General features: G+C 60.2%; 9 protein-coding genes and 1 pseudogene across 9 annotated transcripts, besides 1 other annotated feature; all 10 read left to right on the forward strand.

Moving 5' to 3' along the window:
• Positions 1–289: 289 nt before the first annotated feature.
• On the forward strand, positions 290–1,222 carry LMXM_20_0300 (conserved hypothetical protein; the record flags this gene model as incomplete). Its single annotated transcript, XM_003875046.1, has 1 exon — positions 290–1,222. One exon carries the CDS (start codon positions 290–292, stop codon positions 1,220–1,222), a length of 933 nt encoding a protein of 310 aa, XP_003875095.1.
• A 3,017-nt stretch (positions 1,223–4,239) lies between these two features.
• LMXM_20_0310 (conserved hypothetical protein) lies at positions 4,240–4,494 on the forward strand (the record flags this gene model as incomplete). Its single annotated transcript, XM_003875047.1, has 1 exon — positions 4,240–4,494. One exon carries the CDS (start codon positions 4,240–4,242, stop codon positions 4,492–4,494), a length of 255 nt encoding a protein of 84 aa, XP_003875096.1.
• Positions 4,495–5,463: 969 nt separating this feature from the next.
• LMXM_20_0320 (conserved hypothetical protein) lies at positions 5,464–7,356 on the forward strand (the record flags this gene model as incomplete). The annotated part of the gene is made up of 1 exon (XM_003875048.1): positions 5,464–7,356. One exon carries the CDS (start codon positions 5,464–5,466, stop codon positions 7,354–7,356), a length of 1,893 nt encoding a protein of 630 aa, XP_003875097.1.
• Positions 7,357–8,171: 815 nt separating this feature from the next.
• Positions 8,172–9,113, forward strand: LMXM_20_0330 (conserved hypothetical protein; the record flags this gene model as incomplete). Its single annotated transcript, XM_003875049.1, has 1 exon — positions 8,172–9,113. The coding sequence occupies one exon, from the start codon at positions 8,172–8,174 to the stop codon at positions 9,111–9,113; it is 942 nt and encodes a 313-aa protein (XP_003875098.1).
• A 979-nt stretch (positions 9,114–10,092) lies between these two features.
• On the forward strand, positions 10,093–11,262 carry LMXM_20_0340 (conserved hypothetical protein; the record flags this gene model as incomplete). Its single annotated transcript, XM_003875050.1, has 1 exon — positions 10,093–11,262. One exon carries the CDS (start codon positions 10,093–10,095, stop codon positions 11,260–11,262), a length of 1,170 nt encoding a protein of 389 aa, XP_003875099.1.
• A 345-nt stretch (positions 11,263–11,607) lies between these two features.
• LMXM_20_0343 (conserved hypothetical protein) lies at positions 11,608–11,982 on the forward strand (the record flags this gene model as incomplete). The annotated part of the gene is made up of 1 exon (XM_003875051.1): positions 11,608–11,982. The coding sequence occupies one exon, from the start codon at positions 11,608–11,610 to the stop codon at positions 11,980–11,982; it is 375 nt and encodes a 124-aa protein (XP_003875100.1).
• Positions 11,983–12,361: 379 nt separating this feature from the next.
• Positions 12,362–13,294, forward strand: LMXM_20_0346 (conserved hypothetical protein; the record flags this gene model as incomplete). The annotated part of the gene is made up of 1 exon (XM_003875052.1): positions 12,362–13,294. One exon carries the CDS (start codon positions 12,362–12,364, stop codon positions 13,292–13,294), a length of 933 nt encoding a protein of 310 aa, XP_003875101.1.
• Positions 13,295–18,385: 5,091 nt separating this feature from the next.
• On the forward strand, positions 18,386–20,566 carry LMXM_20_0350 (conserved hypothetical protein; the record flags this gene model as incomplete). Its single annotated transcript, XM_003875053.1, has 1 exon — positions 18,386–20,566. The coding sequence occupies one exon, from the start codon at positions 18,386–18,388 to the stop codon at positions 20,564–20,566; it is 2,181 nt and encodes a 726-aa protein (XP_003875102.1).
• Positions 20,567–21,602: 1,036 nt separating this feature from the next.
• On the forward strand, positions 21,603–23,048 carry LMXM_20_0355 (annotated as a pseudogene).
• Positions 21,603–23,048: a sequence feature.
• Positions 23,049–25,775: 2,727 nt separating this feature from the next.
• LMXM_20_0360 (conserved hypothetical protein) lies at positions 25,776–26,738 on the forward strand (the record flags this gene model as incomplete). The annotated part of the gene is made up of 1 exon (XM_003875054.1): positions 25,776–26,738. The coding sequence occupies one exon, from the start codon at positions 25,776–25,778 to the stop codon at positions 26,736–26,738; it is 963 nt and encodes a 320-aa protein (XP_003875103.1).
• Positions 26,739–27,037: the final 299 nt, after the last annotated feature.

Raw genomic sequence — 27,037 nt, forward strand, 5'->3', positions numbered from 1 at the left:
AACCAGCTGCTTGTGGTGCATGAGTGGCACGAAGGAAAGGACGAGGGGCTCCAATTTGGTGGGCAGCGACAACAAGGTTAGCAGAGGCGCCTCTGCCGCGGCATTCCAGAGGGCCTACTCGGAAGAGTCTTTAGAAATCCCGGTTCCGGATTGTGATGAGAGCCTACGACAGCGCAGTGCTGCAGATAACGCGAGGGACTCGGCGGCTAATGGGCCACGCAGTGCCAGCACAAACATCTATGGCGCGGAGGATCCGAATCTGACGTGCCCGGCGGAGCTGCGCACGATTATGGATAACATGGATTTGTCCTCTATCAGCACGTCGTCGAGCGCCCCGCAGCTGTTTCACATGTCGCCTACGGAGCGCGCTGAGGTGGAGATGGGTACATGGGCGTGGTGGCGTCAGGAGCTGCGGAATAAGCGTGTCACGAAGGACGGCTACCATCGTGTGCAGCTGCAGGAAGTCCATACTCGGCTTACCACTCAGCACGAGGACAACCCGAGCACAGTAGAGCTAGACTTCAGCAGCTGCTACATGGAGCCTACAGCGCCGTACGTGCTGGGCCGCCTGTTTGCTTCTCTTCAACTAAAGGAGCTGCGGTGGATTACCTCGCTGCGGCTGGATGGCAACTATTTCACCAACGACGGCTTCCGCACGATGCTCGCCACGATGTCGGCCGCGAACGAAGAGCAGACGATCTTGCCACTTCTGCGGCAACTATACCTCAACAACATGAACCTCGATCAACACTCCGTCGCTGGGCTGTTTGCGTACCTGTTTCCAGTGGACCACAAGACCATGGGCGGCATCTCACAAAAGGCATTCTGTATCGCCGGAAGACCTGTCTCGCGGTCGTCGGAGGCTTACATCGCAGCCAGCAGGCGTAGTCCTACGGTACCGCTGTTTCCTTCCTTGACCGTGCTCAGCCTCAGTGACAACCCGGGGGTGGGAACGGAGGGCCTCATTCAGATTCTCCGTAGCCTGTTGGCTGTTCACTACGAGCCGCATGCCATCTCCGTCATGGATCTCTCCCGATGTGGCTTGGACAAGGCGACTCCAAAGTACTTTCGCGAATACTTTGGCAATCTTTCGAGAGCAATTAAAACCAGCTACTACCCAGTGGCACCGCGGCGATTTGTGCTGATAGGCAACCAGCACGGCATTGCAAACTTGAATGGGATCTACTCGCCAGAAAAAACGGGTATTCAGCTCGTGCTTTGAGCGCGGAAGCACCGCACTCTCTTTGTCCCTGTCGCGGCCGTCACCGTCTCCGTTCTTGCGGTCGGGTGGCGGAGTTGTACCACCCGACGCCAGAGTGTTTTCAACAAGCAGAGACTCTTCCCTCCTCCTACCTGTGCGAGCGTGCGTAGTGACGCAGCAGCGGGTGTCATTGGGGCGATCATGTATCATTGGCGGCGTTTTTCGCCGTTTTGCATTCCTTGCTTTTCTGTAGGATGTTCCAAGGGGCGATTGCAGAGTGTATGTGTGTGTGTGCAGGGCAGGGCAGGGCAGGCGTCATAGAGGCGCGGGGCGGAGAGCAGAGGAGAAGAGAAAGCGATATAGAGGCGTGGCTCCTTCATAGCTCCTCTCTCGATCGGCACCACACTTCTCCTTCATCAGTTTGGCGCCGTTTCGCGTACCCTTGCCCCTTGCCTCACCGAAACACTCTTGCTGTCACTCTAACTCGTTACTCCATCTCTTATCAGTTCCTCAGCGTTTTCTTTGCTTCGACAGCGAACCAAAGGAAGGCGCCACACATAGACGTACGCACGCACGCACAAGTGTCTTTGGTTTTCCAGAGCAGGATGGTGGGCGGGCGAGGGGGAAGGACTCTGTGCACTCTGGGTATCGCTGGGTATACCTGCAGATTTTGTGCCGCCCGCTCCACTCTCCCTCTGCCCACCCCCTCCCTTTTTTTTCCGTTCGCGCACTTCCCATCAATCACTGTCGTGCACCACCTCCTCTTCCCACCCCTTCCCCTTCTCTCCTTTCCCAACGTTTTCTCCCCCCTGGCCTGTTTGCCTCTGCATTGTTGGCGGTGCTGTTGCGCGCACTTCACTGATGCGTGTGTGTACTTGCAGTCCTGCGTGCGTGTGTGTGTGTGTGTATGTGTGTGTGCCATGGGTGGGTGCTGCCTTTTTAGTCGTCTGTTTCTTCCCCCTCTCTCCCCCTCCCCTCCCTCCCCCCTCCAATACCCGTGTGAGGAGCCGCGGAGGTGAAGAGCCTTTCATGCTCATGTGCGTGTGTGCCTCTTTCTTTTCCCTGTAATCCTTCTTCCCTTGTACCTCTATCTCTGTGTGTGTGTGTGCCTGTGTGTGGCTTTTCGCTTGTATGCGGCCTGTGTTGCTGACGCCCGCTGCTCTGGCGTCCCATCCCCTCGCTACGCGCTGATGTATCAACGGTGCATCAACCGACGTCATCCTTTAGCGCCTCTTTGTCTTTTCGCCCACCACCACCCCTCTTTCTCACTGGTCTGCGTTCTGGTTCGTTTGCATTGAAGGGCAGGGGGGCAGAAGGGGATGCCTGCGGGGGTGCGGGGCGGCGACACCACGGTGGATCTCTCCATCTCCACGTGCCCACGTGTCTGTGGGGGAACGTATCAGATTATCTGAGCTTCTCCTTCTCCCCCACAGCTGCCCCTCCTCCGCCTCCTCTTCCGCCCCGTCATGGTTGAAGCTTCGAGCGGCTTCCCTCCTCCCTCACACACACACACACACGCGTGACAGCAATGCGCCTACTCATTCATCGGAGCATCGCCTCGGACTCAGCCTCCACCCACCAGCCCCGCCTCGCAGGTCGCCCCACAGCCGCTCCCATCGTGCCGGTCGCCACGCAGTGTCGCCGTCGGGGGGTGGCCCAGGCTCCCCACCACCAGCAGCGCGGTGGGAGGACCTGGTGAGGTGGGTGCGAGTCCGGCTGGCCCTTTGCCCATCGCATGGATGGCGCACACGGCTGCGTTGTCGCAGCTCGCTCTGGCGCCACGCCGTGCGGGGAATCACCGCCGGCATCCGCAGCGATGCATCGCTCTCGCCTCCCCTTGCGCCGTGGGTGCTTGGCCCTGTCGGCACCAGAGGTGGTCTGGCATCGGCAGGGACATAAGGGGCTGCTTGGCTTCCGTCCCACACAGAGAGAGTGGGTGTGCTGGACCCTGAAGTGCGAAGCACTGAGCGGTGCCTTCACGCAATCCTGAGGGTTGATGCAAGCAGCCGAAAAGCGTGACAGGAATGAGCACGGCCGGCTGTGCGTCCGTCTCTTGTCACCCTGTTTCTCGACTGTCCGACTCTTCGAGCTGCTTGACTGCTTACCCCTCCCCTCCCTCGTGCGTGTTGTTTCTCTGCTCCGCGTCACTCGCTCTCGCGCCTGCGGCATCCTTCACTAAACGTGCACGTTGGCGTGAGCGTGCATCGCGCGCGCGTGAGAGAGAGAGTTGCGTGGATGCAGTGGCGCACGCCATACACCCACACCCACACAGCAATGTGCCATTCGTTCGTCAGCGGGTGCGTACCGTCACATGTCCAGGCTTGTGTGTACGCGTGAGTGCCTACGCGGTGCGGGGAAAGAAGAGGTCTACCTGCCATATAGAAAGACGGCAACGAAGCCGACCAAAAGGCTTGAAAACAAGCAACATCGATTTGAACAGAGGGGCATCAGAGATGCTCCCGTCAAGGGCGGCGCCTCGCCGCCAGTGCCGGTGTGTTCCATCTATGTCGGACTTTCGCGCCGTCGTGTATGTCTCAGGCACCCTGTGTGCTCTGCGTTCCTCCCTGTCGAGGGGAACGCTGGGGGCGGGTGCGAGGAGCGAGGACGGGTGCATCGGCAAAGTCTCATCGATGCCAAGAATGGAAGCACTTGTGGATGACGTGCTCACTCCTCCGTGCTCCTCGTCATCTCTTTGCGCCTTTCTCAGCACGGCAGCCACGATGCACCCCCACCCGGCCATTTTGTGGGTCGATCATCCGCTCTCTGTGCCGCTCTTACGACTCCGCTTTTGCTCTTACCCTATTTCTCTCTACCCAAGTCCGTTCCTCTACACGAGTCTGCTGGTCTGTGTACGCGTGCCCGTGTGTGATAGGAAGCCCATCTGCCTTCGCTTGTGTGCCTCCCTTGGCAGCATCGTTTCCCCTTCATCCACCGGATCGTACCCCGCCTTCCTTAATCCTTGCGCATCACCACAGCGCACGCGTACAACGCACACGCACCCCTCTTCCAACAGAAGCGGAAGAGGAAGTCCAGGAACCATGCTGCGCCGCTCTCTCGTGAAGCGTGGCGGCTTTTCGCAGGAGGCTTTTCACCGAATGACCAAATACATCACTTCTCGCAACCCAAATGAGAAGTACCTGCGCACCGGTCACATTGTTCTGGAGACACTGAAGCGTTACCACTCCTACATCCTGACGGTTGCTCTCATCAGCGCCTTTACTGTGTATGACCACCACCAGAACCCGGAGAAGATGCCGGGTGCTGTGCATGATGGCCGCTCCCTGGTGCTGTAGGTATAGTGCTCTCGTCGGGAGCACCTAACCGCCTGGCACTTTGCGGACTCGTTGTTGTTGCTGTGCTGCGGGGAGCCAGGAGTGTCGTTAAGCTGTACATACGTGACCCGCGTCAGAGCTTCGTCTTGCGCACGTATGTTGGGTTGGTTCTGTGTGTCTTCTACACCCTCCACTCACAACACCACCTCGCTCCCTCTCTCTGTAAGCCACTGCTGGCCTTGTTTCTGGGATCGCTGTGAGCTACTTGATGTGTGTTGTGTGTGTGTGTGCTCATGTTGTCGTTGTTTGTTGTTTTTTTACATGTCTCTCTCTTTCACGCGTGCGCTGAGCCCTTTCCTGACACGGCTGTCGTTCACAACACAACACAACACAACAACAGGCGGAGGAGGGGCAGTGATGATGATGCCAATGTGGACGTCTGCTGCGGACTCACCTCTTCCGGCTGTGAGGCAAAGCGGGTGGAGGAAGTGTGCAGCAGTAGCGGTGGCGGACAACGCCGGTGCTGCTTGCTGTGTATTCTTCTCACCTTCCCTCCTCTCCTCTCCCTCTCGCGTGCGCATGCACAGAGAAGCGCAATGAGGTCGATGGTGTGGGCGTGCCTAATGCCCTCGCGGCACTGATACTTGGCCTCTTCTTCTGCCCCGTTTCCATTGTCAGATTTTTGCATATCCGCACAGTCGTCTACACACCCAGCGATACGCAGAGAGGCCCTCGTGGCCGCGTGAACGCTACTGTCCTAAAACGAGGTTGCTTCGCCCTATCATGCAGCGCCATCGCACGCCAGTACCAGGACCGCGTGGTGCGCCGTCGCAGGACCCGCGGCGTCCGCCGCAGTCCTCTGTCAAGTCACCCGCAAGGCGAGTATCGCGTCGCAGCAGTGCCGCCAAGACTTCTGTATCCGGCGGGATCGAGCTCACGCGGGCCCAGCAGATCGAGGCCAAGGCTGCACGCGACGCGGTTCTGGGGACCATGACAAAGAGCTCCCCGCAAACAGCGAAGAAGTTTGTGGAGTCAATCTCGCTTGATATAGATGTGGAGACAACACGGCAGCTGTTATGCAGTAAAAAAGGCTTCGTTGCCCTGCCGTCCTCGATTGGAGTCCTGTGCCGTCAGCTGCGGAAGCTGGACTTGTCGGCCAATGACCTCACAGACCTCAGTCCACTGGCCACGCTGCAGCACCTCTCTAACCTGAACATCGCACACAACGGCCGTCTGGCTTCGCTGAAGGGCTTGTCCGGGACGTGTCTCTCCGTTCTGAACATCTCCTTCTGCGCGGTGGAGTCGCTGGAAGGGCTCGAGCACACCGCTCTCACCCTGCGCACCCTCATTGCCAACGACAATCGCCTGCAGTTACACTCCCCGCTCCTCGCCGATGTCGTGGCGGCGACTGGCGAGGATGCAGTGGAGATGGAAGCTGCACGTGAGCACCTGCCTGAGTCCTTGCGCAGGAGCAGTAGTGACAGCGGTGCACACCTGCGTGCAGTGGCGCAGCGCAACTACGCCATTTTTTCCACCTTTCAGCAGTGTGAGACTGTCGTGCTGTCCCGCAACACGCGCCTCTGCCAGCTCTTTCCGGCCTGGGGCGTGGAGGAGGTGGCGGCGGAGTGTGGTGAGGTTTCAGGTCGCGCAAGTGCAGCGGCGGATGACGAGGGTAGCGACGACGCGGCCGACGGCACTTTCACCACCATGTCCGCTGACGGCGACGGCGGCGATTCCGCGAGTCGTGGAAAGAAGCACCGCGCGTCTGCGGCTAAGCGACGTAATCATCGAGGGATCGCTGTACACCCGACGGATCCGTCGGCCTCCGACACCGCTGCAGTCGCTCGCAAACCCGTCGGTGACTCACCCGAGATGGCGGCGTACAATCAGCGGCGGCACGCGCTGGCCTTGGCGCACCCCCTCTCTGTGTTTGAGAGGCTGTCACAGTTGAGGAAGCTGTCGCTGAGCGGCTGTGAGCTGCACTCGTTGCCAGTGCGGTGGTTTCTGCCCAAGGTGACGGAGCTGCGGCTGGCACAGAACCACCTCACCTCTCTTCAGCCGGACGGCGTCATTTTGCGCTCCCTGCATATCCTCGACATCAGCAGCAACCTCTTCGCATCTGTGGCGTCCCTACGCCGGTGCCGCTACCTGGAGCAGCTGAACTTGCGTGGTAACCCGCTCATCGAGGAGGGTGCCGTGCAGGACAAGGCAGCCGGACTAACCACCGCTGAGCGAATCGCAGACGTGGCATCGACAACCTCTTCCGCAGGCGCCAGTGCGGTTCCCATCGCGGTGCAGCAGCGTCTCCTCCGCTTGTTCTCCAATATGAAGTTGCTGGACGGACAACGAATGATGACGGCGGGGCAGGTACGCGCCGCGTATATGCAGAGGAACGCGCGATCGGCAGCAGAGTGGCAGGAAAAGTTGACCGAGATGGGCAGTAGTGACGGCCCCGACATTGTTGCTAGTCCGCATGCGGCACGCGATGATGTAAGCGATGCACACGCTGCCTCGGATGATAGCGAGAGGGGCAGTAGTTCCTGCGAAGCGCCACCCACGGCAGCAATGGTGCGCACCGAGGCACGATCCCCTGCCCGCAAAGCACGCCGTGTCGACTCTGCGGTCATCGCCGCGGAGGCGGATGAGAAGGATGTCGTCGTCGAGGCTCCCTTGTCAGTGGTCAAGACTGCACACGCGCCGATCGTGCGGCGGGAGCGCGTGCTGCTGCGTCCTGGAGCCGCCACTGCTTCAGGTTGTAACGCAGCCGCGGCGGGGCAGAAGCGAAAGGGTGGCCAGACTCCGACATCACCCGCTTCTGTCGTTTACGGGCAGGCGGCGGTCGCAAAGCTGCTCGAGCAGAGCCGCAGCACGAAGGCGTGGTAGAGACGCGTGTGGGCCAGTGTGCGTGTGTATGTGCCCTTGAGTCCGCTGTCGCAGCGACTTGCCCCCGCTTGTATAGCCAGTAGTGGACATGCACCCTTACACATGCACGAACGCGGTTGTCATGAGGCGTACTCCGCTCACACCCTTTGGCTCTCTCCCTCCCCTCGCTTTGTTAAGCAACCTCCATGAGCGAGTAACTGCCCTGCATAAGCAGCAGCAACGCCAACACATGCACATAAAACGTTGCATCTTTGCCTATGCGCTAGGGTGCCGGAGCGCGTGGCGCGCCTACGTGCGCGTGTATGCGTGCTGCGTTGTCTACGTCGCGACACTCCTTTTTCCTGCACTCTACTCTCCCCTCGCTCTCTCGTTGGCGAGGCCATGACGCTTTGCTGTGCATGCCACTCCGTATTTTCCCGCCTCTTGTGTGTTCATTTTCGTTTTGCGTGCATTATCGCGACCCGGCTGCCCACCCACTACCCCCCACCACCCACCCTTGCTGACGGCCAGGGGGCTGCTGCGTGGGTGAGTGACCGACCGACACGGACGCACGCTCATACACACGGCAGGAAAGAGCGACGCGCACGCCTTGCGGCCCACTTGCACGAATCCGCGTCGCCTACTCTGGAGCGGTTTTTATCTCCCTCTCTCTCTCCCGCACACAGGCGGCCAAGAACACGCCATTTCTCGAGGGCAGACAAGGAACTGTCGCTGCGACTGCCGCGCGCCACAACGACAGCAACGGCGCCTGTCCCCTTTTCTCCCTCTACCTACGCCTACGCCGGCTCCTGACCTCCATTTGCTGGCGGGCTTTCATGTTTGAAGAGGCACTCCGGCAAGCGCCGCGGGAGGAGCTCGTGGAGCACATTCGACTCCAGCGAGAGCTGATTCACCGTCTTCATCGACGCGTCCTCGAGCTGGAGAGCTCCCTGGAGAGCGTGTACACGTGCTCTAGTGACGGCGGGGGTGCCACCGGTGTTGATGGGCAGTCGACTGCACCGTATGGGCAGCAGCGCGCCGTCCTTTCTAGCAACGCTCGTCATGGCCCGTCGCCTCCGATAGACCAACAGAGCGTGCACGGCGCGCCGCCGGCAAACGTGAGGACGCGCCCCCTCACGACACTTTGCGAGATGCCACTAGGCTTCAGCGAACGCTGGCGCACCGATAATGATGAAGCGGTGGCGGTTCCGGAGCCGCGCCGTCAACCCCCACGCCCGCACGTCAACGAGAAGGCTCCCGTCAGCTTTGCGCGCTTGTCTTCACTGCAACAGCAGACGGCTGAGTGTGCGGCGATGGCGACGTCCGCTAATGGAACTGATTCAGCTCCTGCACCGTTTTCTGCGGCTGCTGTCTCCACTGGACTCACCTCATCTTCGGTAGACCACCCCACGGTGTTGGAGGGGATCAAGGAGATCAATTACGTGCTTGCCGCCCACCGAGCCGGTCGTACAGCTCTGCCGCTACCGGTGGTAGAGGAGCTGGAAGATATTCGTACGAGGCTTCTGCAGGGCTTTACACAGACACACAGTATGGGTGACAGAGACGACGGGGCGGCACACGAGGCGGCGGCGGCGGCACGTCAGGCCTACGGTGCGCTGCCAAGGAGCGAAGAGATGGTGCTTAACGCAGGCCCATCGAATCTCTTGTTCGAGCGCCGTGCGGATACCTTCCGCGACGCGACTCACGTGTGCCCACGATGGGTCTCGCCAGACTCGTCAAGGGTCGTGTACGGCACATCACCACGTCGTTATCAGTAGTGCTGCACAGGCAGGGAAAGGGAGAGGGGGCGACAAGACGCTGTTCGAGGCTGCTCATGAGCCCGCGTGCGGCTCATGTGGCTGCTCTCCTCCATCTCTCTCTTCCTCGCCACCGTTCCAAGAGGACACAGACGCACGTGGGCTCCGGTATGCTACCGCCGTTAGAGGCTCTTCGCGTGTATCCATGTGTCTCCCCTTTCAGCAAATATGCGCATGTGGGAAGCCGCGCGCTCTCGGGTGGGCGGAGTACCGATACACGACAACGAACCGGGAGTGAAAACAGAACATGCGCTGATACCGCACCTTCGCCCCCCCCCTCCCCCTTCATCTCGCCACTGCCAGGCAATGCCTGGATCGATGCAGCAACCGTCACATTGGTGCGGGTGGACTCTGCAACGTGTACCCCTGGTTGGGGCATCGCGAAGGATATTGTTCACTAGGCACACACATACACACATACACACATACACAGACACGTGCGCATGCGCATGCACGCCTGGAGAGGGCGTTGCTCCGCATGCCTGCCTTGCAAGGATCTTGAACATGCTATCACTATCTCCGTCTACTCTCCTCGCATACCTCATCTCCCCCCCCCCAGCCCAACTTACTCCCTCCATACCAGTAAACACACGCACACGCACGCACCATCTCTCCCGGGTGCTCAGGACCTTTTTTTTTCACTCCCTCTTCCCACGCCGTGCCCGAGAGAGGGAGCACAACAGCCTTCGGCGGGTCACGTGTTGGGATTATCGGACACACACGCGCGTGTGCGTCTTTACTCGTGTATGTGCGTGTGAGCACTGCCGGTCGTTGACTGCGTTGAGGAACACCACGCGTCTGATTTGTGCACGGCGACGGACGGAGGGAGGTGAGGGTGAGCTGTGCAAGGTCGTGCCTCCACAAGTCCCTGCCGACGCCACCCATCCTCCTCCTCCTCCCCCCTGTTCCGACCCCCTTGTCGGTGCTCTCGCCAGAGAGAATGCAGTTTGTGTTTGTTGTCAAGGGCCAGAGCTCGAGGGTGCCCCAGGCGCTGCCCGCTGACCGACTCTTCATCGCGGCGTCTCGAGAGACGGCCCACCGCTCTCGCCATGTGCGGGCCTGGGGAGCAACGAAATACAGCGCTGTCGTCCCTGCGCCAGGCGCGCCGCTGCAGATATCGGGCTCTCGACTGAGAGATGTCTGCTGGAGGGAGTCGCCTCTGTCCTCCACACTGTCCCTGGAAAAGGACGTTCTCACGTTTAACTGCGTGATGGTGCAGACACCATACGCTCGTCGTGCCGCCGACGCAGATCTTGAGCCGGTGCCGCTGCGCGTGCTCGCCGCTGATGCTCTCGAGCACATCTTCTTCAACGTCAACGAGGATCTCCTGCAAGATTGTCGCCTGGCTGTCTTCACGTATGCAGAGAATCTCCTGCAGGTGGGCATCAACGCTGACATCTGGGCAGAGGCCCGCGTGGGGGCACACGGGGCCCGCACAGGCGTTGCTATCGGTGCTGACGGCAGCACCGGGGATTGTGGCAACGCCAGCGGCCCTGCAGCTGAGGGAGCCGCCAAAGAGGGCCCTTCTCTCAACACTGACGGCGCCGCCGGTGCAGGTTTTGCCAAGCGGCGGCGCCATGTCGACCTTGTGTGGGGTGAGGAAGAACCCAGTCGGTCGTCCCGCCGCCTTGACTCGTCGCACTCTCTGCTGAACAAGGAAGAGGTGTTGGCTGTCGTGCCGTCTGCTGTGAGCGGCGACGACATCAAAGAGCTGAATGAACTCATCGACGAAGGAAAATTGTCGAGCCTCGACGCGAGCCTGACGGACTTCTTCTGCTGTCAGTGTTATCATCTGCCGCTGTTGACGCTCACCATGTCGTGTTGTGGGGCTGTTCTATGTCAGTGCTGCGCACCGACGCCGCCGACGGTGGAAGGAGTCTCGGCGGCGGATCGCGCGTGCCCCATCTGCGGGGAAGAGCCACTCCATCCCCCGCTAAGCCACTTGGAGCGCGATGTGAAGGTGGCAAAACTGGTAAAGGAGCTGAAGGTGCTCTACTTTCCTCAGCTCCACGCACTCCGGGAGTCACGCCAGGCCTCGGCGGAACTGTCGAAGCCTTCACCGCCGCCTTTCCTGCTGCCTAACACACCAGTGCTTGGATCGCCGCGTTGAGCACGAGTCGGTTGCAGTTGTCGCGGAAGGGGAGTTAGGCATATAGGCCAACGTATACACAGGCGTATCATTGCTATGGATAGACGTAAACAGCGGTCAGCCCTTTTTTTTCTATGGGTGCAACCTGTGCGGTGGAGTCCACTTTCCCATGACTGACTCCTCCGCTGCTTGCCGCACACACCCCGTTTCCGCGTGGACGCTGTCTAGGGTGCATCCTGCAGCCGCATGCGACGGAGGTTGATCATGCGCTCCTGCCAAAAAACACGTACGACGCGTAGACACAGCCACGCACGTTGCATCCTACTCACATGACCCGTTGCCCAATTCCCAACCAGTGCGCACCTCATGGCTGCAGCCCCTTATGTCCCTGCCGATGCCAGACCACCTCTGGTGCCGACAGGGCCAAGCACCCACGGCGCAAGGGGAGGCGAGAGCGATGCATCGCTGCGGATGCCGGCGGTGATTCCCCGCACGGCGTGGCGCCAGAGCGAGCTGCGACAACGCAGCCGTGTGCGCCATCCATGCGATGGGCAAAGGGCCAGCCGGACTCGCACCCACCTCACCAGGTCCTCCCACCGCGCTGCTGGTGGTGGGGAGCCTGGGCCACCCCCCGACGGCGACACTGCGTGGCGACCGGCACGATGGGAGCGGCTGTGGGGCGACCTGCGAGGTGGGGATGGTGGGTGGAGGCTGAGTCCGAGGCGATGCTCCGATGAATGAGTAGGCGGATTGCTGCCACGCGTGTGTGTGTGTGAGGGGGGGGGAAGGGCGGGGGAGGTGCGGCGGAGTTCGACCTCATGTTCTATGGGCGGGGCACTGAACGCGAAGAACACGTTTCCTTCTCTCCACCGCTGCAACACTGACACGTACGCACGTTGCCGCTTCCATCGCGCCCACTTTCTCTTCATCCGCTTCCTTCTTTCTCACACGCGTGTGTGCGTTGGAGACGGCTCACCGATGCCCCCTCGCTCCACGCTTGACGCTGACTGAGCGTGCCGTAGCGCTGCGGTAGCGACAACTTTCTCTTCAGCGCACGTACCTCACGCCCTCTGTTCGCTGTATTGGACACAGCACCCTCCGCACCCCGGCGTCACTCCCAATGCCGGGACTAGAGGAGTTGACAGACCTGGACGCAGATGCACGCGCGCTACCTTCGACCTGGCGCAGCCTTGCAGATATCAGGAAACACGTGTTTAGTCCGGGGTACGTTGTGGAAGAGGAGGCTGGCTGCTGCACCGGTGTGGCAGAGTCTGCCAGGCCACCCCTTGCTGCTGCCAGTGTGGTTCTTTACGGCTTCTTTGCTGAGAGAGCATGCCGAAAGCGAGGTCGAGGCAAGGAGGCGCGTGTCGCATGCGCAGGCTGCGATGACAGCGCTGACAGAGCGCCAGGCAGACACCAGAGGAGCACAGTGCGGCCCAGCTGCTGTAGCGCGACCTTGCGCAGCGCGGTCTTGGCGGTGCTGCACGCCGCCCACGAATCCATCGGCAGTCCCGAGGCTGTCAGCCACGGTGACTGTGTGGTGATTGTGCACGTCACAGCCACGAGAGAAGACTTGAGGCACGCATCACCCAACACAGCTAGCCGCGCGCCTGTGTGGTTTATGGACGGGGTGTGCGTAGCAGAAGACATTCCCCGAGCTTACCGAGCGGTGTGGACGAGCCCAGCGATTTCATCCGAGCCACCGGTGCACTCCACCACTGAGAGTACCACCGCGGATGCTGCTGCCCTGTGCACTTCCGGCGCTTCTTCTTGCACCGCGGCGGCGGAAGGACAGCTGCGGGCGCAGGTGACACGCGTTGGAGACGGTTGGTGCACCGGAACTCCTTTGTGTGGTGTACGGCTCATGTGGGTGTCACCGGCGTCACGCAGATGTGGGGTGGGCTATTCGATGATTGAACGTGCCCGGCATGCCGTGTGCTACGGATTCGTGGTGCCGGCGGAGCACGTCGCCTTTAGTGAACCCACCGCGATGGGGAGTGCCTTTGCTCGCCGGTACCAATCGCGACAAGACTTCCTTGTATACCATTACTGAGCCTCTTCCGCTCTGCATGTCGTCGTGTCTCTCCGGGAGTGCGCACGCGCACACATCAGTGACGTCCCTTAGACCCGAAAAGAAGATCACAAGCGAACAAACGCCCACCTCGGTTTGAACGAGCGCAGTGGAGGGCAACATCCTCACCCACCACTGCGCCACCTCCAGCAGCTACTCATGGTCTACTGCATTAGGGAATTACCACTCATCACACATCTCTCGCGTATGTGTCGGAGCGATAGGGGGGCGACCAGAGACAGAAATCTCTCTCTGGTCGCCCCCACCCATGCTTTGTGACACCTCTTCTTGCCATATCCCTACTGCTACTAACCGCAGTACCCAGTACGCTCAGCCCTGCCGTAGCCCCTCTCATCCGCTTCCTCCACCCATAGGCTCTCCTTTATTTCCTCTTGATGGCCTTCTCGCCCACTCGCTCACAATCCGCAAGCGGTCTGCCGATGGGGTGCACCCCTGCCGCCTTCGCCTCCGCTCCGATTCCCATCGGGTGCACCACCACAACCCTAACCCATCATTCGCGACACTCTCTCACAACCTCAGAGGAGGCACTCGTCACTAAAGTTATCCCATCCTTCTCTCCTGTGATCACGAGAACGCGGCTCAATTAGAACTAACGCCGCTCTCCACCGACACGCACACAGCCTCCTGGAAACCGTCGATCCTTCGACGAAACCTCCGCGCTTCTGCAGAATGTATGAATCACAATCATATGCAACATAAACCCCAATACCGCGTGCAGGTACGCCCCGACGCACGTGTGCGGATGTGATGATACACCAAAGCAGGGAATCTCTTGTCGAGCGCCGGCGCGCGTCGCCGGCGTGGTGACATGACACACTTTGAGTAACCGAATCCATTCATTGAATTGCCTGACCCGCGCGCGCGTGCGTGTGTGCGTGTCGGACGCATGCGGGTGCTCTCACCCACCCGCCCCCCAAATGACGAATGTGGCATCTCTCCACGGACACCGCATTCGCACTGCGGCGCGTGACATCACTGTTGCCTTCGAACCTAATACCAGGGCCGATGTGGGTGTGTGTGTGGGTGTGTGCACGTGTGCATGTGTGTGTGTGTGTGTGTGTGTGTAGCTGAGGAGTGCCCGGACGTGCGTGGCGAGCGGCGTCCCGCACTCCTTGTGTGTGTGCGCGCGCGTGCATGCGCGGCGCGACTGCGTGATGAACTAGGTCTACGACGAACAACTCGTCTGATCCTCCTTGTTGATGACCCCACACACCTTTTGCTTCCTCACTGACCGGCAGTCGCTGCTGCTGTGTGCTTGCGCGCGTGGAGGGCGGAGGGCGGGGCAAGGAGGTGTGGAGCACGTGCGCGCATGGAGTTGGTGTGTGTGCTGCCGTCTTCGCACTCCCTCACCCCCCTTCTCATCTCCCTACTGTTGCTGCTGCGGCAGCGCCGCTCTGGCGCTGCGCGCTGTGCCGATGCGCCTCCGGCTGCTTCTGCAGTTGTCGGCTCTCGCTCGATCTCGCTCTCTATTGGCGGCACATGATTCAGCACTTGGATGAACTTGTCCTCCGCAGAGTGCCGCTGCTGCTCTCTGAAGAGGCGCGGTGTGCACGAGGCTGCATGAAAGCATCCTAATGACCGTGCCTGCGTGTGTGCGCCCTGCGCAGCATGTGTGAGCGAATGCGTAGCGGCCTGCCACTGCCGTTCCCTGCGTGTCTGTGTTGGTGCGCCGCCCCCTCCGCCTTCGCATGCCGCCGCAGGATTACCACACCAACGAGTTTCTGATGTAATGAGTCCGAGCCCTTCCGCGGCGACGAGTCGATAACGCTGTCTACTGTGCAATGAGGCGCTGCGTGGTGGGCGCTGTGGGCGTGTGCGTCTGTGCTGTGTGGGCCGAAGTGGTGTGCGTGCAGGTACGCCCCGACGCACGTGTGCGGATGTGATGATACACCAAAGCAGGGAATCTCTTGTCGAGCGCCGGCGCGCGTCGCCGGCGTGGTGACATGACACACTTTGAGTAACCGAATCCATTCATTGAATTGCCTGACCCGCGCGCGCGTGCGTGTGTGCGTGTCGGACGCATGCGGGTGCTCTCACCCACCCGCCCCCCAAATGACGAATGTGGCATCTCTCCACGGACACCGCATTCGCACTGCGGCGCGTGACATCACTGTTGCCTTCGAACCTAATACCAGGGCCGATGTGGGTGTGTGTGTGGGTGTGTGCACGTGTGCATGTGTGTGTGTGTGTGTGTGTGTGTAGCTGAGGAGTGCCCGGACGTGCGTGGCGAGCGGCGTCCCGCACTCCTTGTGTGTGTGCGCGCGCGTGCATGCGCGGCGCGACTGCGTGATGAACTAGGTCTACGACGAACAACTCGTCTGATCCTCCTTGTTGATGACCCCACACACCTTTTGCTTCCTCACTGACCGGCAGTCGCTGCTGCTGTGTGCTTGCGCGCGTGGAGGGCGGAGGGCGGGGCAAGGAGGTGTGGAGCACGTGCGCGCATGGAGTTGGTGTGTGTGCTGCCGTCTTCGCACTCCCTCACCCCCCTTCTCATCTCCCTACTGTTGCTGCTGCGGCAGCGCCGCTCTGGCGCTGCGCGCTGTGCCGATGCGCCTCCGGCTGCTTCTGCAGTTGTCGGCTCTCGCTCGATCTCGCTCTCTATTGGCGGCACATGATTCAGCACTTGGATGAACTTGTCCTCCGCAGAGTGCCGCTGCTGCTCTCTGAAGAGGCGCGGTGTGCACGAGGCTGCATGAAAGCATCCTAATGACCGTGCCTGCGTGTGTGCGCCCTGCGCAGCATGTGTGAGCGAATGCGTAGCGGCCTGCCACTGCCGTTCCCTGCGTGTCTGTGTTGGTGCGCCGCCCCCTCCGCCTTCGCATGCCGCCGCAGGATTACCACACCAACGAGTTTCTGATGTAATGAGTCCGAGCCCTTCCGCGGCGACGAGTCGATAACGCTGTCTACTGTGCAATGAGGCGCTGCGTGGTGGGCGCTGTGGGCGTGTGCGTCTGTGCTGTGTGGGCCGAAGTGGTGTGCGTGCAGGTACGCCCCGACGCACGTGTGCGGATGTGATGATACACCAAAGCAGGGAATCTCTTGTCGAGCGCCGGCGCGCGTCGCCGGCGTGGTGACATGACACACTTTGAGTAACCGAATCCATTCATTGAATTGCCTGACCCGCGCGCGCGTGCGTGTGTGCGTGTCGGACGCATGCGGGTGCTCTCACCCACCCGCCCCCCAAATGACGAATGTGGCATCTCTCCACGGACACCGCATTCGCACTGCGGCGCGTGACATCACTGTTGCCTTCGAACCTAATACCAGGGCCGATGTGGGTGTGTGTGTGGGTGTGTGCATGTGTGTGTGTGTGTGTGTGTGTAGCTGAGGAGTGCCCGGACGTGCGTGGCGAGCGGCGTCCCGCACTCCTTGTGTGTGTGCGCGCGCGTGCATGCGCGGCGCGACTGCGTGATGAACTAGGTCTACGACGAACAACTCGTCTGATCCTCCTTGTTGATGACCCCACACACCTTTTGCTTCCTCACTGACCGGCAGTCGCTGCTGCTGTGTGCTTGCGCGCGTGGAGGATGGAGTTGAAGTTTGAAACTTTGCGCGCATAGTTTTCCGAATGTCGGCGTGTGTGGGACACCTGGCATGGGCCTCTTGCATTATTAAGCTGCTCATCAGCTTGATAGATGTGTAGGAGCTTAATGCTGAGAGCTGTCATCAGTGACTTTCAGTGATGCTGCGTGGAGCGGTGGTGCGATTGATCGGGTCGTGGTGGAGAGGATGGGTATTGCTGTGTTGCTGTGCAAGTTTTGTTTCATGTCCTCTTCGCGTGCGCATGTGCGACTGAGGTGCAATTTCTCCTCCACTTCGAACCCGTTTTCTGTGTACGTGCGTGTGGTGTCCGTGATGCGCTGCCGAGCCCCCGAGGAAACAGATGGAAAGATCGTATCAAGGTGTTGCAGCGGAGGGCGTCGACGTATTCGCCACCTACTCTAACTGTAGGCTGCCTTGCTAGCCTCGATACCAACCTTCTGGGCGTTTTCATGCATGCGGGTGCGTGGGAGGGGGGGGGGGCTGAGTGCGACTGCGCTGCCAGGTTAGTAACTGGAAACCTCTGCACACACACACACCTCTTTCTGACCGACCCGTTCACCATGTGGGTCGGATGCTTCTCGGTCTATTCATTATCGCTCTGCCCACCCCTACACGACGTCCTTTTCTTCACTACGCCTCTCGCCGCGTTCGCACCCGCAAACGTGCACGTGCCCCCCACCCTCCGGTGGCTGTGCCATCTCTTCTTCACGGATGAGCGCAAACACGTTCTCTGATTATCTTTTCCGCGCGCAGACACGCCCTGAGCTTTCTCCGCACCGGCTTGCGGTGCCCCCTCTTCTACTCTCGCACACACACACGCGTGTGTGTAGGTACACTTATACGTAGACATATATATTCTTGTGAACGTGTGTGCGTGTTCGTAGGCCTGCGGGGGAGTTCAAGTCGTTTCAGCACTCCCCCTGTGTCACTACGTCCTCCTCCGCCGCACGCTGCCTCTCTTGATGCGTCTAACTCGCTACGCCTGCCAAGTCGTATTCCTTCCCCGCCTACTCCAGCACGAGTGCGCGCCCGTGTCAGCGGCCGTCTCTGTCTCTGTGCGTGTGCGCGTGCGGACGGCGTCATCTTCATTCGTTTCTGTAAGGAATCTCCTCCTGCTTCTCCCCATCTGCACGTGTCGTTGTTCAAATACAACCTTGTCATCTGATTCGCTTGGCGTACTGCCAATTCCCGTCCACCGTGAAGCCGTGTCGGGTGGCGTGCTGCATACGGCTCCGTTGCCGCGCGCTCTCTTTTCCCCTCCGACTCACTTGCACATCCGCTGCGTGGGCTTTGTGGTTGTGTGTCTCGCTGCCGCCATCACAGTTCGGCACACACACACAGACATATTTATACACGCCTTCCCTCAACGTACGCACACATCTGCCGTATCGTTTCCACAGCCCGGTGGTCAATCGTCGCTGTGAATCGCCTCGGCAGATAGAGAGCGGGCATACCCCTCCCCCCTCCTCCCACCCCCACACCCACACCCACACAGAGCAATCAATCATGCCGGCGACGCTCATGACTGAGAAAGGTGACCCGCGGCGGTGGGTCGTGCTAGCCCTCTTCTGCCTCTACAGCGCATCGAACGCAATACAGTGGATCACGTACTCATCCATTGCGACGGCAACTCGCACCTTCTTTAACCTGACGACCAATCAGCTGAACATGCTCTCCTCCGTCTACATGATTGTCTTCGTCGTCGGGGCGTACTTCACCTGCACAACCTTTGAGCGGTGGGGGGTGCGGCGTGGTGTTCTCATTGGATGCGGACTGAACGCCATGGGATCGATCCTGAAGGTGGCCCCTGGGTTGCAGAAGCCGTGCTACCTCACCCTCATTGTGCCGCAGACCCTCAACTCGATCGCACAGCTATTTGTGCTGTCGACGCCGCCGCTGATTGCGGCGCAGTACTTTGCGCCGCACCAGCGTACCTTCGCGACAGCCATTGCAGCCACGGCGAACAGTCTCGGCAACGCCATCGCTCTTTTCGCACCACCCTTGATCGTCAAGTCTAGTACCGGCACCACCAAGGAGTTCATGCTGTTGTTCTGCCTTGAGATGGGCTTCTGCGTCTTCATCACTGTCGGCGTCGTCCTCTTCCTGCGGTCACCAAGCTTCAAGGCACCGAGCCAGGTACTGCTTGAGGAGCTCGCGTCTGCCCAGGCTCGCGCAGCGAGCGGCCGTGCGAAGCACCCCGCTGCCCAGCAGTTGCATCGGCGGCGCGGTGAACGAGAGGAGGGGTTCGCTTCCGACGAGCTGCATAGTGAGGCCGGCAGTAATAGGCAGAGCAGCGGTGAGGATGAGAACGATGACAGCTGTGTCGGTGCAGAACGAGGCCGCGCTGCCGCTCACGGCGAGCGCCACACGGCGCTGAGTGAACCAATAGCATCACATGTCTCTACGTGCGCCGGTGCACGCGGCAGCAACACCAGCGCCAGCCGCCCGGCCGTTGAATTCGCGGATGTCGAGAGTACGGCTAAGCCGGGCGACGGTGCCTATAACACGCAGGAGGACACTCTGGACCCATCCCCGGCCTTTTACACCGAGTTTGACCGCGGCAGCATGAGCAAGCACAAGGCAATGACGGTGTGGCGCCGGCTTCAGCACAGCGAGCACGTGATCACGTTCCTCGAGGTCGGTCACACCATCTACCTACTTGTATGCCGCCGCGACTTCGTCTTTTTGCTCGGCGCCTTCAGTATCAGCATGGGCAGCGTCTGGACTTACGCCTCTGTGCTGGCGCAGATCTTGGAGCCCTTCGGCGTGGCGGCCGAGCTGGCGGGCAGCATCGGCGCTTTCAACGTTATTGTCGGGACGGTGGCGTCCTACCTGGTCGGCCTCTGGGTGGACCGCACACGGCACTATAAGTACCCTCTGCTGGTGTGCTTGATTGGTTCCGTGCTGTGCTGCATCGGACTCATCGTGATCATGCTGAAGGCGCCGAGCCACACCCGCACAATGGATGGGCTCTGCTCTTTCATCTACATATTTGCCGGCGTCTTCCAGAACACCGCCATCCCGATCTGTTTCGAGTTCGCGATGGAGATCTCCTACCCGCTGCCCGAGTCCGTGCCCGGCGCCCTCCTCATGGCCGGCGCAAACCTGTGCTCTCTCATCATGCTCTCTATTGCTTCTATGATGCTGGGCAACGGCGTTGCATCGACCTCGGCTTGTGTCAACGTGCTCATTCTCATCACGTGCGTGTGCTTTGTCGGCGCCATCCTCGCTATCTTCCCGCGCGAGAAGCTCTACCGTCGCGATGCGGAGGTGGAGGCACGGCAGCAGTTGGTGGCCGCATCAGCCGACGGGTATGTGGCCAGCACTGCGGCGACACGTCAGTGCTACGAGAGCTCATTGACGGCGCATCCGCAGCCGCCGCTGCCGCTGTCGGGGCTTGGGAGCGCTAAGCGGGGCGCACCAACGCCGCTCAACGGCGTCACCGGCAGGGACACGGAGACCGAGGAGATATTACCGCATGCGGCACGCCATCCCTTCGAGACGAACGTGCCTCCTGCTGCCGCCGCGGTGTGCAAGAGCGTCTTCGCCGATGATGAGCTTCTCGACGACACCCTGGAGGATGTGCGGCAGTTGCAGAACCGAATGACGCGAGAGGAGATGAATGGCGGCACGCCGGGGCTGGTGCAACACCACCAAGAGGAGGACATGTGCGTGCAGCCCCGCTGAAGTTTTCAACGCGTCTACAACCCCTCAACCACAGATGCTCACCTTCTCCGCTTCGTGTTACTCGGAACTCCTCCCGTAACATGGATGCGACAGCGATGGCGAGCGGGCTGAGTATTCGTTTCGTTTGTGTGTGCGCATCGGCGGATGTGGGCTTGCGCACCTGTCCCAGTGCGATGTGTGCAGCGACGCTGCACCCGCCTTAGCTCCGTGCCTGCGTGCGCCCGTCGTTCCTTGGAGCTGCCTGCGGTCTTCCTCGGCGCAGCGACGCCATGGACGTTCTCTGGGCTTGCAGGCACACACACACACACACGCACACAGCGTGCGCACCAGCAGGCGTTTCCGCTGACCGGGCACGTCCACCTCCCTTCAAATAATGGATCTCTAAAGCGCAAACAATTGACGGAAACAACGGAACTTCTCCAGGAAAACGTATGTCGTGTACTGCCGGTTGGGGTGGAGCGGGCGGAAGGTAACAAGCGGGTGTCGGCGCAAGAGGAACGCGGCACTTTTTTTTCCACAAGTATCATGCTTCATGTTGCTGGCCACTGTAGACGCACCCGCCAACCCGGGAAACGCAGACGCATGTTGTGGACGGGAGCGATCGAGCATCATTCTCGCACGTATTAGGAGTCTCTGTACATATCGGCAAAGGCGTGTGTGTCTCTGCACCTTGTGACAACTTTCCATGCCGCCCCTCTCATCGCCTCCCCTTGAACTCCCCCCTCTTCGACTCCAGATAAGGGTGTGCGATAGCACCCAAACGTATATTCACATGCTGGCTGCAGCAATGCTGCTGCCGCGTTTACGGGTGCTCTCTGCAGCGCTAACGAAGCGACAGCGAACAACAGCGGCACTCATCCTTACGGTCATCCTTGCCTTCTAGGCAAATTTAGTGAGTGCGGGCCCCGCGCAGCAGCCTCTGCACAATGCAGGTGATGACGGCAAAAGCTCCAATGTGAAAGACGCGCTGCCTGCGCTTGCGTAGCGGCCCTTCCTTGTTATCGCTCTCGCGGCGATCGCTATCGTCACGTGGATGATGCTGGCTGCCCTGCACTGGTGTCGTGCCTGCAGCCGCCGCACAGAGGACGCTGTGCAAGGCGACGAGATCAACGAGAGCATCCGTCTCATGACATCCCGTCTGTACCAGACACAACAGCTGCGGGCCGCTCAGCAGCAGCGCGGGTCTTGCACAGACACGCTTCAGAACGGAGCGATGAATCTAAGGATGCAAAAGCCTCTTGAATCCTCTGGCCGACAGCTGCAAGTACACATCTCTTCATGCAATGCGTCCGACGAGGACGCGGAGGTTTTACTGACCTCGAAGACCGCCGTGCCATCGTCTTTACGCCTCCATCACTCCCGACCACCGCCGCCGCCACCGATTTATCAGCAGCATCTGCAGAGTGCATCAGTGACCTCGAGCTATCAGCGCGGTATAGGTGGTGGCGGCGACTTGCTGGCCGAGCCCAAATCGGACTCGTTCACGTCACTGTCCTCCGCACGCGGACTGAAAGCCGCCGTGCCCATGCCGCCTCTTGATACGCAGCACCGGATCCACTCCGTCGCTTCGATCTGCGGTGTCCACACGCGTGGTTGCCAGAATCTTAAACGCAGAGATGCTTTACGTCGTGCCCCGCGGGCTCTCCAGCTACACATGGAACGGCCGGCATCCCCCTTGTGTGCGGCCCCCCCCCCTGCACACAGCACCCGTCTCGCTCGTCATCCACTCTAACGACATGACGCGAATTGGAGGAGTCGCTCTTCTACCCAGAGATTTCAGCTCTTCAGTTCCCGGTTGACCTCTTGGGGAAGTCGAGCGTGGGTGCGGATGAGTCTGTGCTGGAAAAAAAACAGTGTAGGGACATTGGTGGGGCATTACCGCGGCGGCGACGGGGCACAAGTACCACGCGGCACAGCTGATGGCTGCGTCGAACATGGCATGGATGCAATGGCGCGGCACAGAGGCGTTGCGGCGGCATACAGACATGCCGACCTCCACATCCATCTCGAGGAAGTGGATGAGCAGGACGAAACACCGATGCCGCAGCGGTGTCGTTATGGATGTGCTGGGGAGAAGCACCGATTTCTTTTGCCTTCGCTGACGTCGCATTCATGCCCACGGCGCAAGTGTGAGGGTGACGCCGTGCTAGTGAGCAAAAGCCCTGCAGCAGAGGATAGCCGAGTAAACTTCGCAGCGGGCAGCAACTCAGCTGTCCTACAAGCCGCACGGACAGAGCAGCGGGCCCATGAGACCGTAGCTGCTGCTGTTGCGGAAGGTGGTGACTCGTCGCTCGATGCAGCTGTTGTCGCTGACGATGCGTGGTTGCAGAGACGCTTCACCCCCCAGTCACTTAAAGAGTACGAGGGAATCGGGCTGCAGCCCACTTCTGCTCGTATCTCTGCACCCCCACCTCTCTACGCTAACAGGCACGGAGCTCGCGCGTGGCACAGGTGCCTCCTCATCCCCCACCACCACCACTGAAGCGCGTGCAGCGAAAATCGACCGAGGAAGCGCTCGACAACTCAACAACCTACTAACGAATACTCGATGCACAATCTACGGCGCCCCTCCCCCTCCCCCGGTAGCACGGCTATGTCCAAGCAGTGTCTAGTGGTACGCGTTTGTATGTCGCTCTCAGTGCATGTGGAAGTCTTGGATGTGATGGAACACCGCCGATGGCGCGCCGCATGCCCCCTCCCCCCCCCACACACACACACTTGCGTCTCTCTAAGCTTTAGTCCATGTGTATACGTTTTCCCTTTTGCATGTCATCAACTTCTTTGCATTGAACTCTGGTTGATGTATACATGGCTGTCCCGTCCTCCCCTCTCTGGGCACCTTGTGTGTGCGTGTGTGCTTTAGCGCACGGGCGCCTCCTGCTCTCCCCCCCCTCTCTCTCTGTGTGTGTGCGTGTTCTTTGCGCGTCCCCTTCCGACCTGCTTTGCGCATTTTGTGTGTTTTTTTGGGGGTTTACGTCTCGTCCTCGCGCCGTGGAGCCGCTCGCGGTGGGGTAAGGAGTGCTGGCCGTCGTCATTGACGACACCCCGTTACCCTCTCCCCTCCCCTCCCCAGCATGGGACCGAGTCACTGACGCAGGCACATTGTGCACACACCAGCAGCAACGCGTAGGTGTGTGCGCGTGGCCTGTTCAGCCTGCGTATTGGATATACGTCCTGGCGTTCCCTTTTTCCATTTCTTGGTTTCGCAGCACCTCACCTGTGTTGCCAGATGTTTGTGTTGTCAAGGCAACGTCTGCAGTCGACCTCCCTACGCCAGTGAAACTGCCACGGTGTCATTGCGTGTGAAGAGCGCCGCTCTTCCGAGCGGTAGTGTCTGCACCTTCCTATTGTTCTGCCTGCGCACATCTCTATCTACCTCTATACACAGATGTGTGTTGGCGTCCTCGTCGTGCGCTATTGCCCCCTCCTCCCCCTCCTCGTCTTTGCCTTTCTCTCCTGTTTTTCTCTCGTCCTGCTCGCTCTCGCATTTTTCATTTTCACGTGCTGTGCTGATCAGGTCCGGAGTACCCCAACCGCTGCCGTCGTTCGCTGCTGATGTCGTCGTGGACCGCACACATATGTGCATGTATTGATTCTTCTCTGCCTTAGGCTCCTCCGTTGCTGCTCTTCCATTGGCGCATGGCTGGACCGTCTTCTCTCGCCTTTTGGTGTCATGGGCATCGCACAGCAGCTCCTTCGGTGCGTGTTCGGTGCTCTGAGTCCGTCATGGCGGGGGTGGCACCGCTCCGTGCTTCGTACCTCAGGGTCCAGCACACTCACTCTCTCTGTGTGGGACGGAAGCCAAGCAGCCCCTTATGTCCCTGCCGATGCCAGACCACCTCTGGTGCCGACAGGGCCAAGCACCCACGGCGCAAGGGGAGGCGAGAGCGATGCATCGCTGCGGATGCCGGCGGTGATTCCCCGCACGGCGTGGCGCCAGAGCGAGCTGCGACAACGCAGCCGTGTGCGCCATCCATGCGATGGGCAAAGGGCCAGCCGGACTCGCACCCACCTCACCAGGTCCTCCCACCGCGCTGCTGGTGGTGGGGAGCCTGGGCCACCCCCCGACGGCGACACTGCGTGGCGACCGGCACGATGGGAGCGGCTGTGGGGCGACCTGCGAGGTGGGGCTGGTGGGTGGAGGCTGAGTCCGAGGTGATGCTCCGATGAATGAGTAGGCGCATTGCTGTCACGCGTGTGTGTGTGTGTGTGAGGGGGGGAAGGGCGGGGGAGGTGCGGCGTAGTTCGACCTCATGTTCTATGGCCGGGGCACTGCCCACAGCGGAAGCAGAAGAACTGTTCGCGACTTTCCTTTATCCTTACACGTTGTTCTCGGGACAACGCGGTGTGACGTGGCTGACTGGACGCTCGGCTTGCTGTTTTACTGCCCATTAAAAGCGCGACGTTTTGCTCGACCCTGCCAATGATGCATCTCTCCAGTTGGCATCCTTGTTGGAGGAAAGGGGGCCTCCTCTCGTTCTCTCGTTCTTTGCACTATCCGTGCCCACGGAAGTGAGTGACTCCCATCGGCACCTCCTTCGGGTCCACCCCCGGTGCGGCAGAAAGCGGAAGGGATGGGTGGTACCGCACTCTCGTCGGCACCCGAACAGGGTCGTACACGCGTATTTGGCTCTCTTATAAGAGACACGCTCTGTTCCCGCCAGTGTGGCCCTCGGTGCTGATGACACGACCGCGCGCACGCACACACAACACACAAAACACTGGCCAGAAGCTGGATGGGTGTAGACGCTTACGCGAACTCGCTTAATGGCCTCGGTGCAACGACCTCACTCTACCCTCGTGCGCGCTGGCCATGGAGCAGGAGTGTGTTGATACAGTTACACGCTCCTCCCCCTCCCGACACTCACGCGGAAACCGGAAAACACAGGCAAACGCAAGTCAGCGACGACATCCGGCGCCGCACCGGCCACCCCTTCCTCGTTCGCGTCTTCCGCTCAACCCTCTTTGGCTCCTTTCGAGTTTTGTGCAACCTGCTAGTCGGCTAACCTCTCTCGCCCCTTGCTCTCTTCATCTCCGGGTTTGCATCGGCACCGGCACCATCACCACCACCGCCCAGAAGAAATTCCGAGGGGGCCGCTTCTGAGTCCTGTCCACCTCTTCCTCCCAGAGCACCGCTATACCTGTGAGTGTTGTTGCTCCCACATATTCGCCCGTGAGGGTAACCCCAAAGCGTTCGCCTTTCATTGCGATGAGGCGCTCGCCGGCACGCATCAGAACTGTCGCGCTCCTGGTGGCCCTCGTGGCGCTGCTTGGCACAACAGCGGTGCGGGCATACTCTGTCCGCTATGCGGGCAAGACTTCCGCTAATGGTATCATGAACTTTGAGTCGTTGGGCTACTGCGCCCAGGATGACTCGGGGCACTCGATGATGCCGAAGCTACGGAGCTATCAGTTATCTGCCGCAGATGTAATGTTGACGAACAAGTTCGACATGGCCCCGATCGGTGGCGAGTCGCGCCAGTCCGCCTGCCTCAGTGAAAATTGCACGTGGCAGTTCAACCACGGCTTGTACTACCGCAACGAATTGACGTTCTTCTACGGAGTTGTGTACAAGGGCACTCTGCGCGGTGGCCCGGCCGAAGGCGTGTACAACAACTTTGCCTCTGGCCAGCCGCTCTGGTGGAGTAACGTCAGCTATTGGGGCGGCCGCCAGCCGTACATGGCAAGCAACGGCGAATGGAGGAACGGCAACGTAGTCACATACTACACGCAGTGGGTGTGCGAGTACTACGAGTACCAACAGTCGGATGCGTCCATCTTCCCTACCTACCCGGACGGTGACGTCATCACGGAGCATTTCGCCGGAGGCTACTACCACTGCGGCAGGTTGGTGGAGCGCGACTCACAGGGTCGGTGGATCTACCAACGCTGCAAGGAGCCGTTCCCATGGTGGGCCGGTCTCCTCATCGCCGTCATCAGCCTCATCGCGGTGGTCGTCATTATCATTACAGTCTGCTGCTGGGCCTTCTACTGCAAGCGGACGAAGGATTCCAAGGAGCAGATGCACCAACTGGAGACGCTGGCTGACAACCCGGCGCATGTGCCGACGCAGACACAGGTGGGCCTGAGCCGCACTCCGCTCTACAACGGCGGCGATCAGTCGATCCATGACGAGTACTCCGACGCGGAGGCCGAAGTAGGTGCGCACTAGCGTGCGTGAGGGTGTGCTGGAGGAGAGGTTTGACCTTCACCTCCGCCTCTCCTCTCCCATGTGCACAGCCTACCTGCGCTTCTCCTACCCTCGTGCATGTTTGGGTATGCATGTATGTGCGTGGGTGTAAGCGTGTGTTTCCCCCTCCCTCCCCCTCTACCCCCCTCCCCCCGCACGCGTGCTTCATGCGCCGATTTATGTGTCCATGCATACAGTAATATGTATATGTATACGCTATATATGTGCATATATTCTAAATGGCAGTTTTTCTTGTTCTCGGAGCTCCTTCGAGCCCCGCT

The sequence above is a fragment of the Leishmania mexicana genome, chromosome 20 (assembly GCF_000234665.1).
Source record: "Leishmania mexicana MHOM/GT/2001/U1103 complete genome, chromosome 20".
Taxonomy (NCBI): domain Eukaryota; phylum Euglenozoa; class Kinetoplastea; order Trypanosomatida; family Trypanosomatidae; genus Leishmania; species Leishmania mexicana.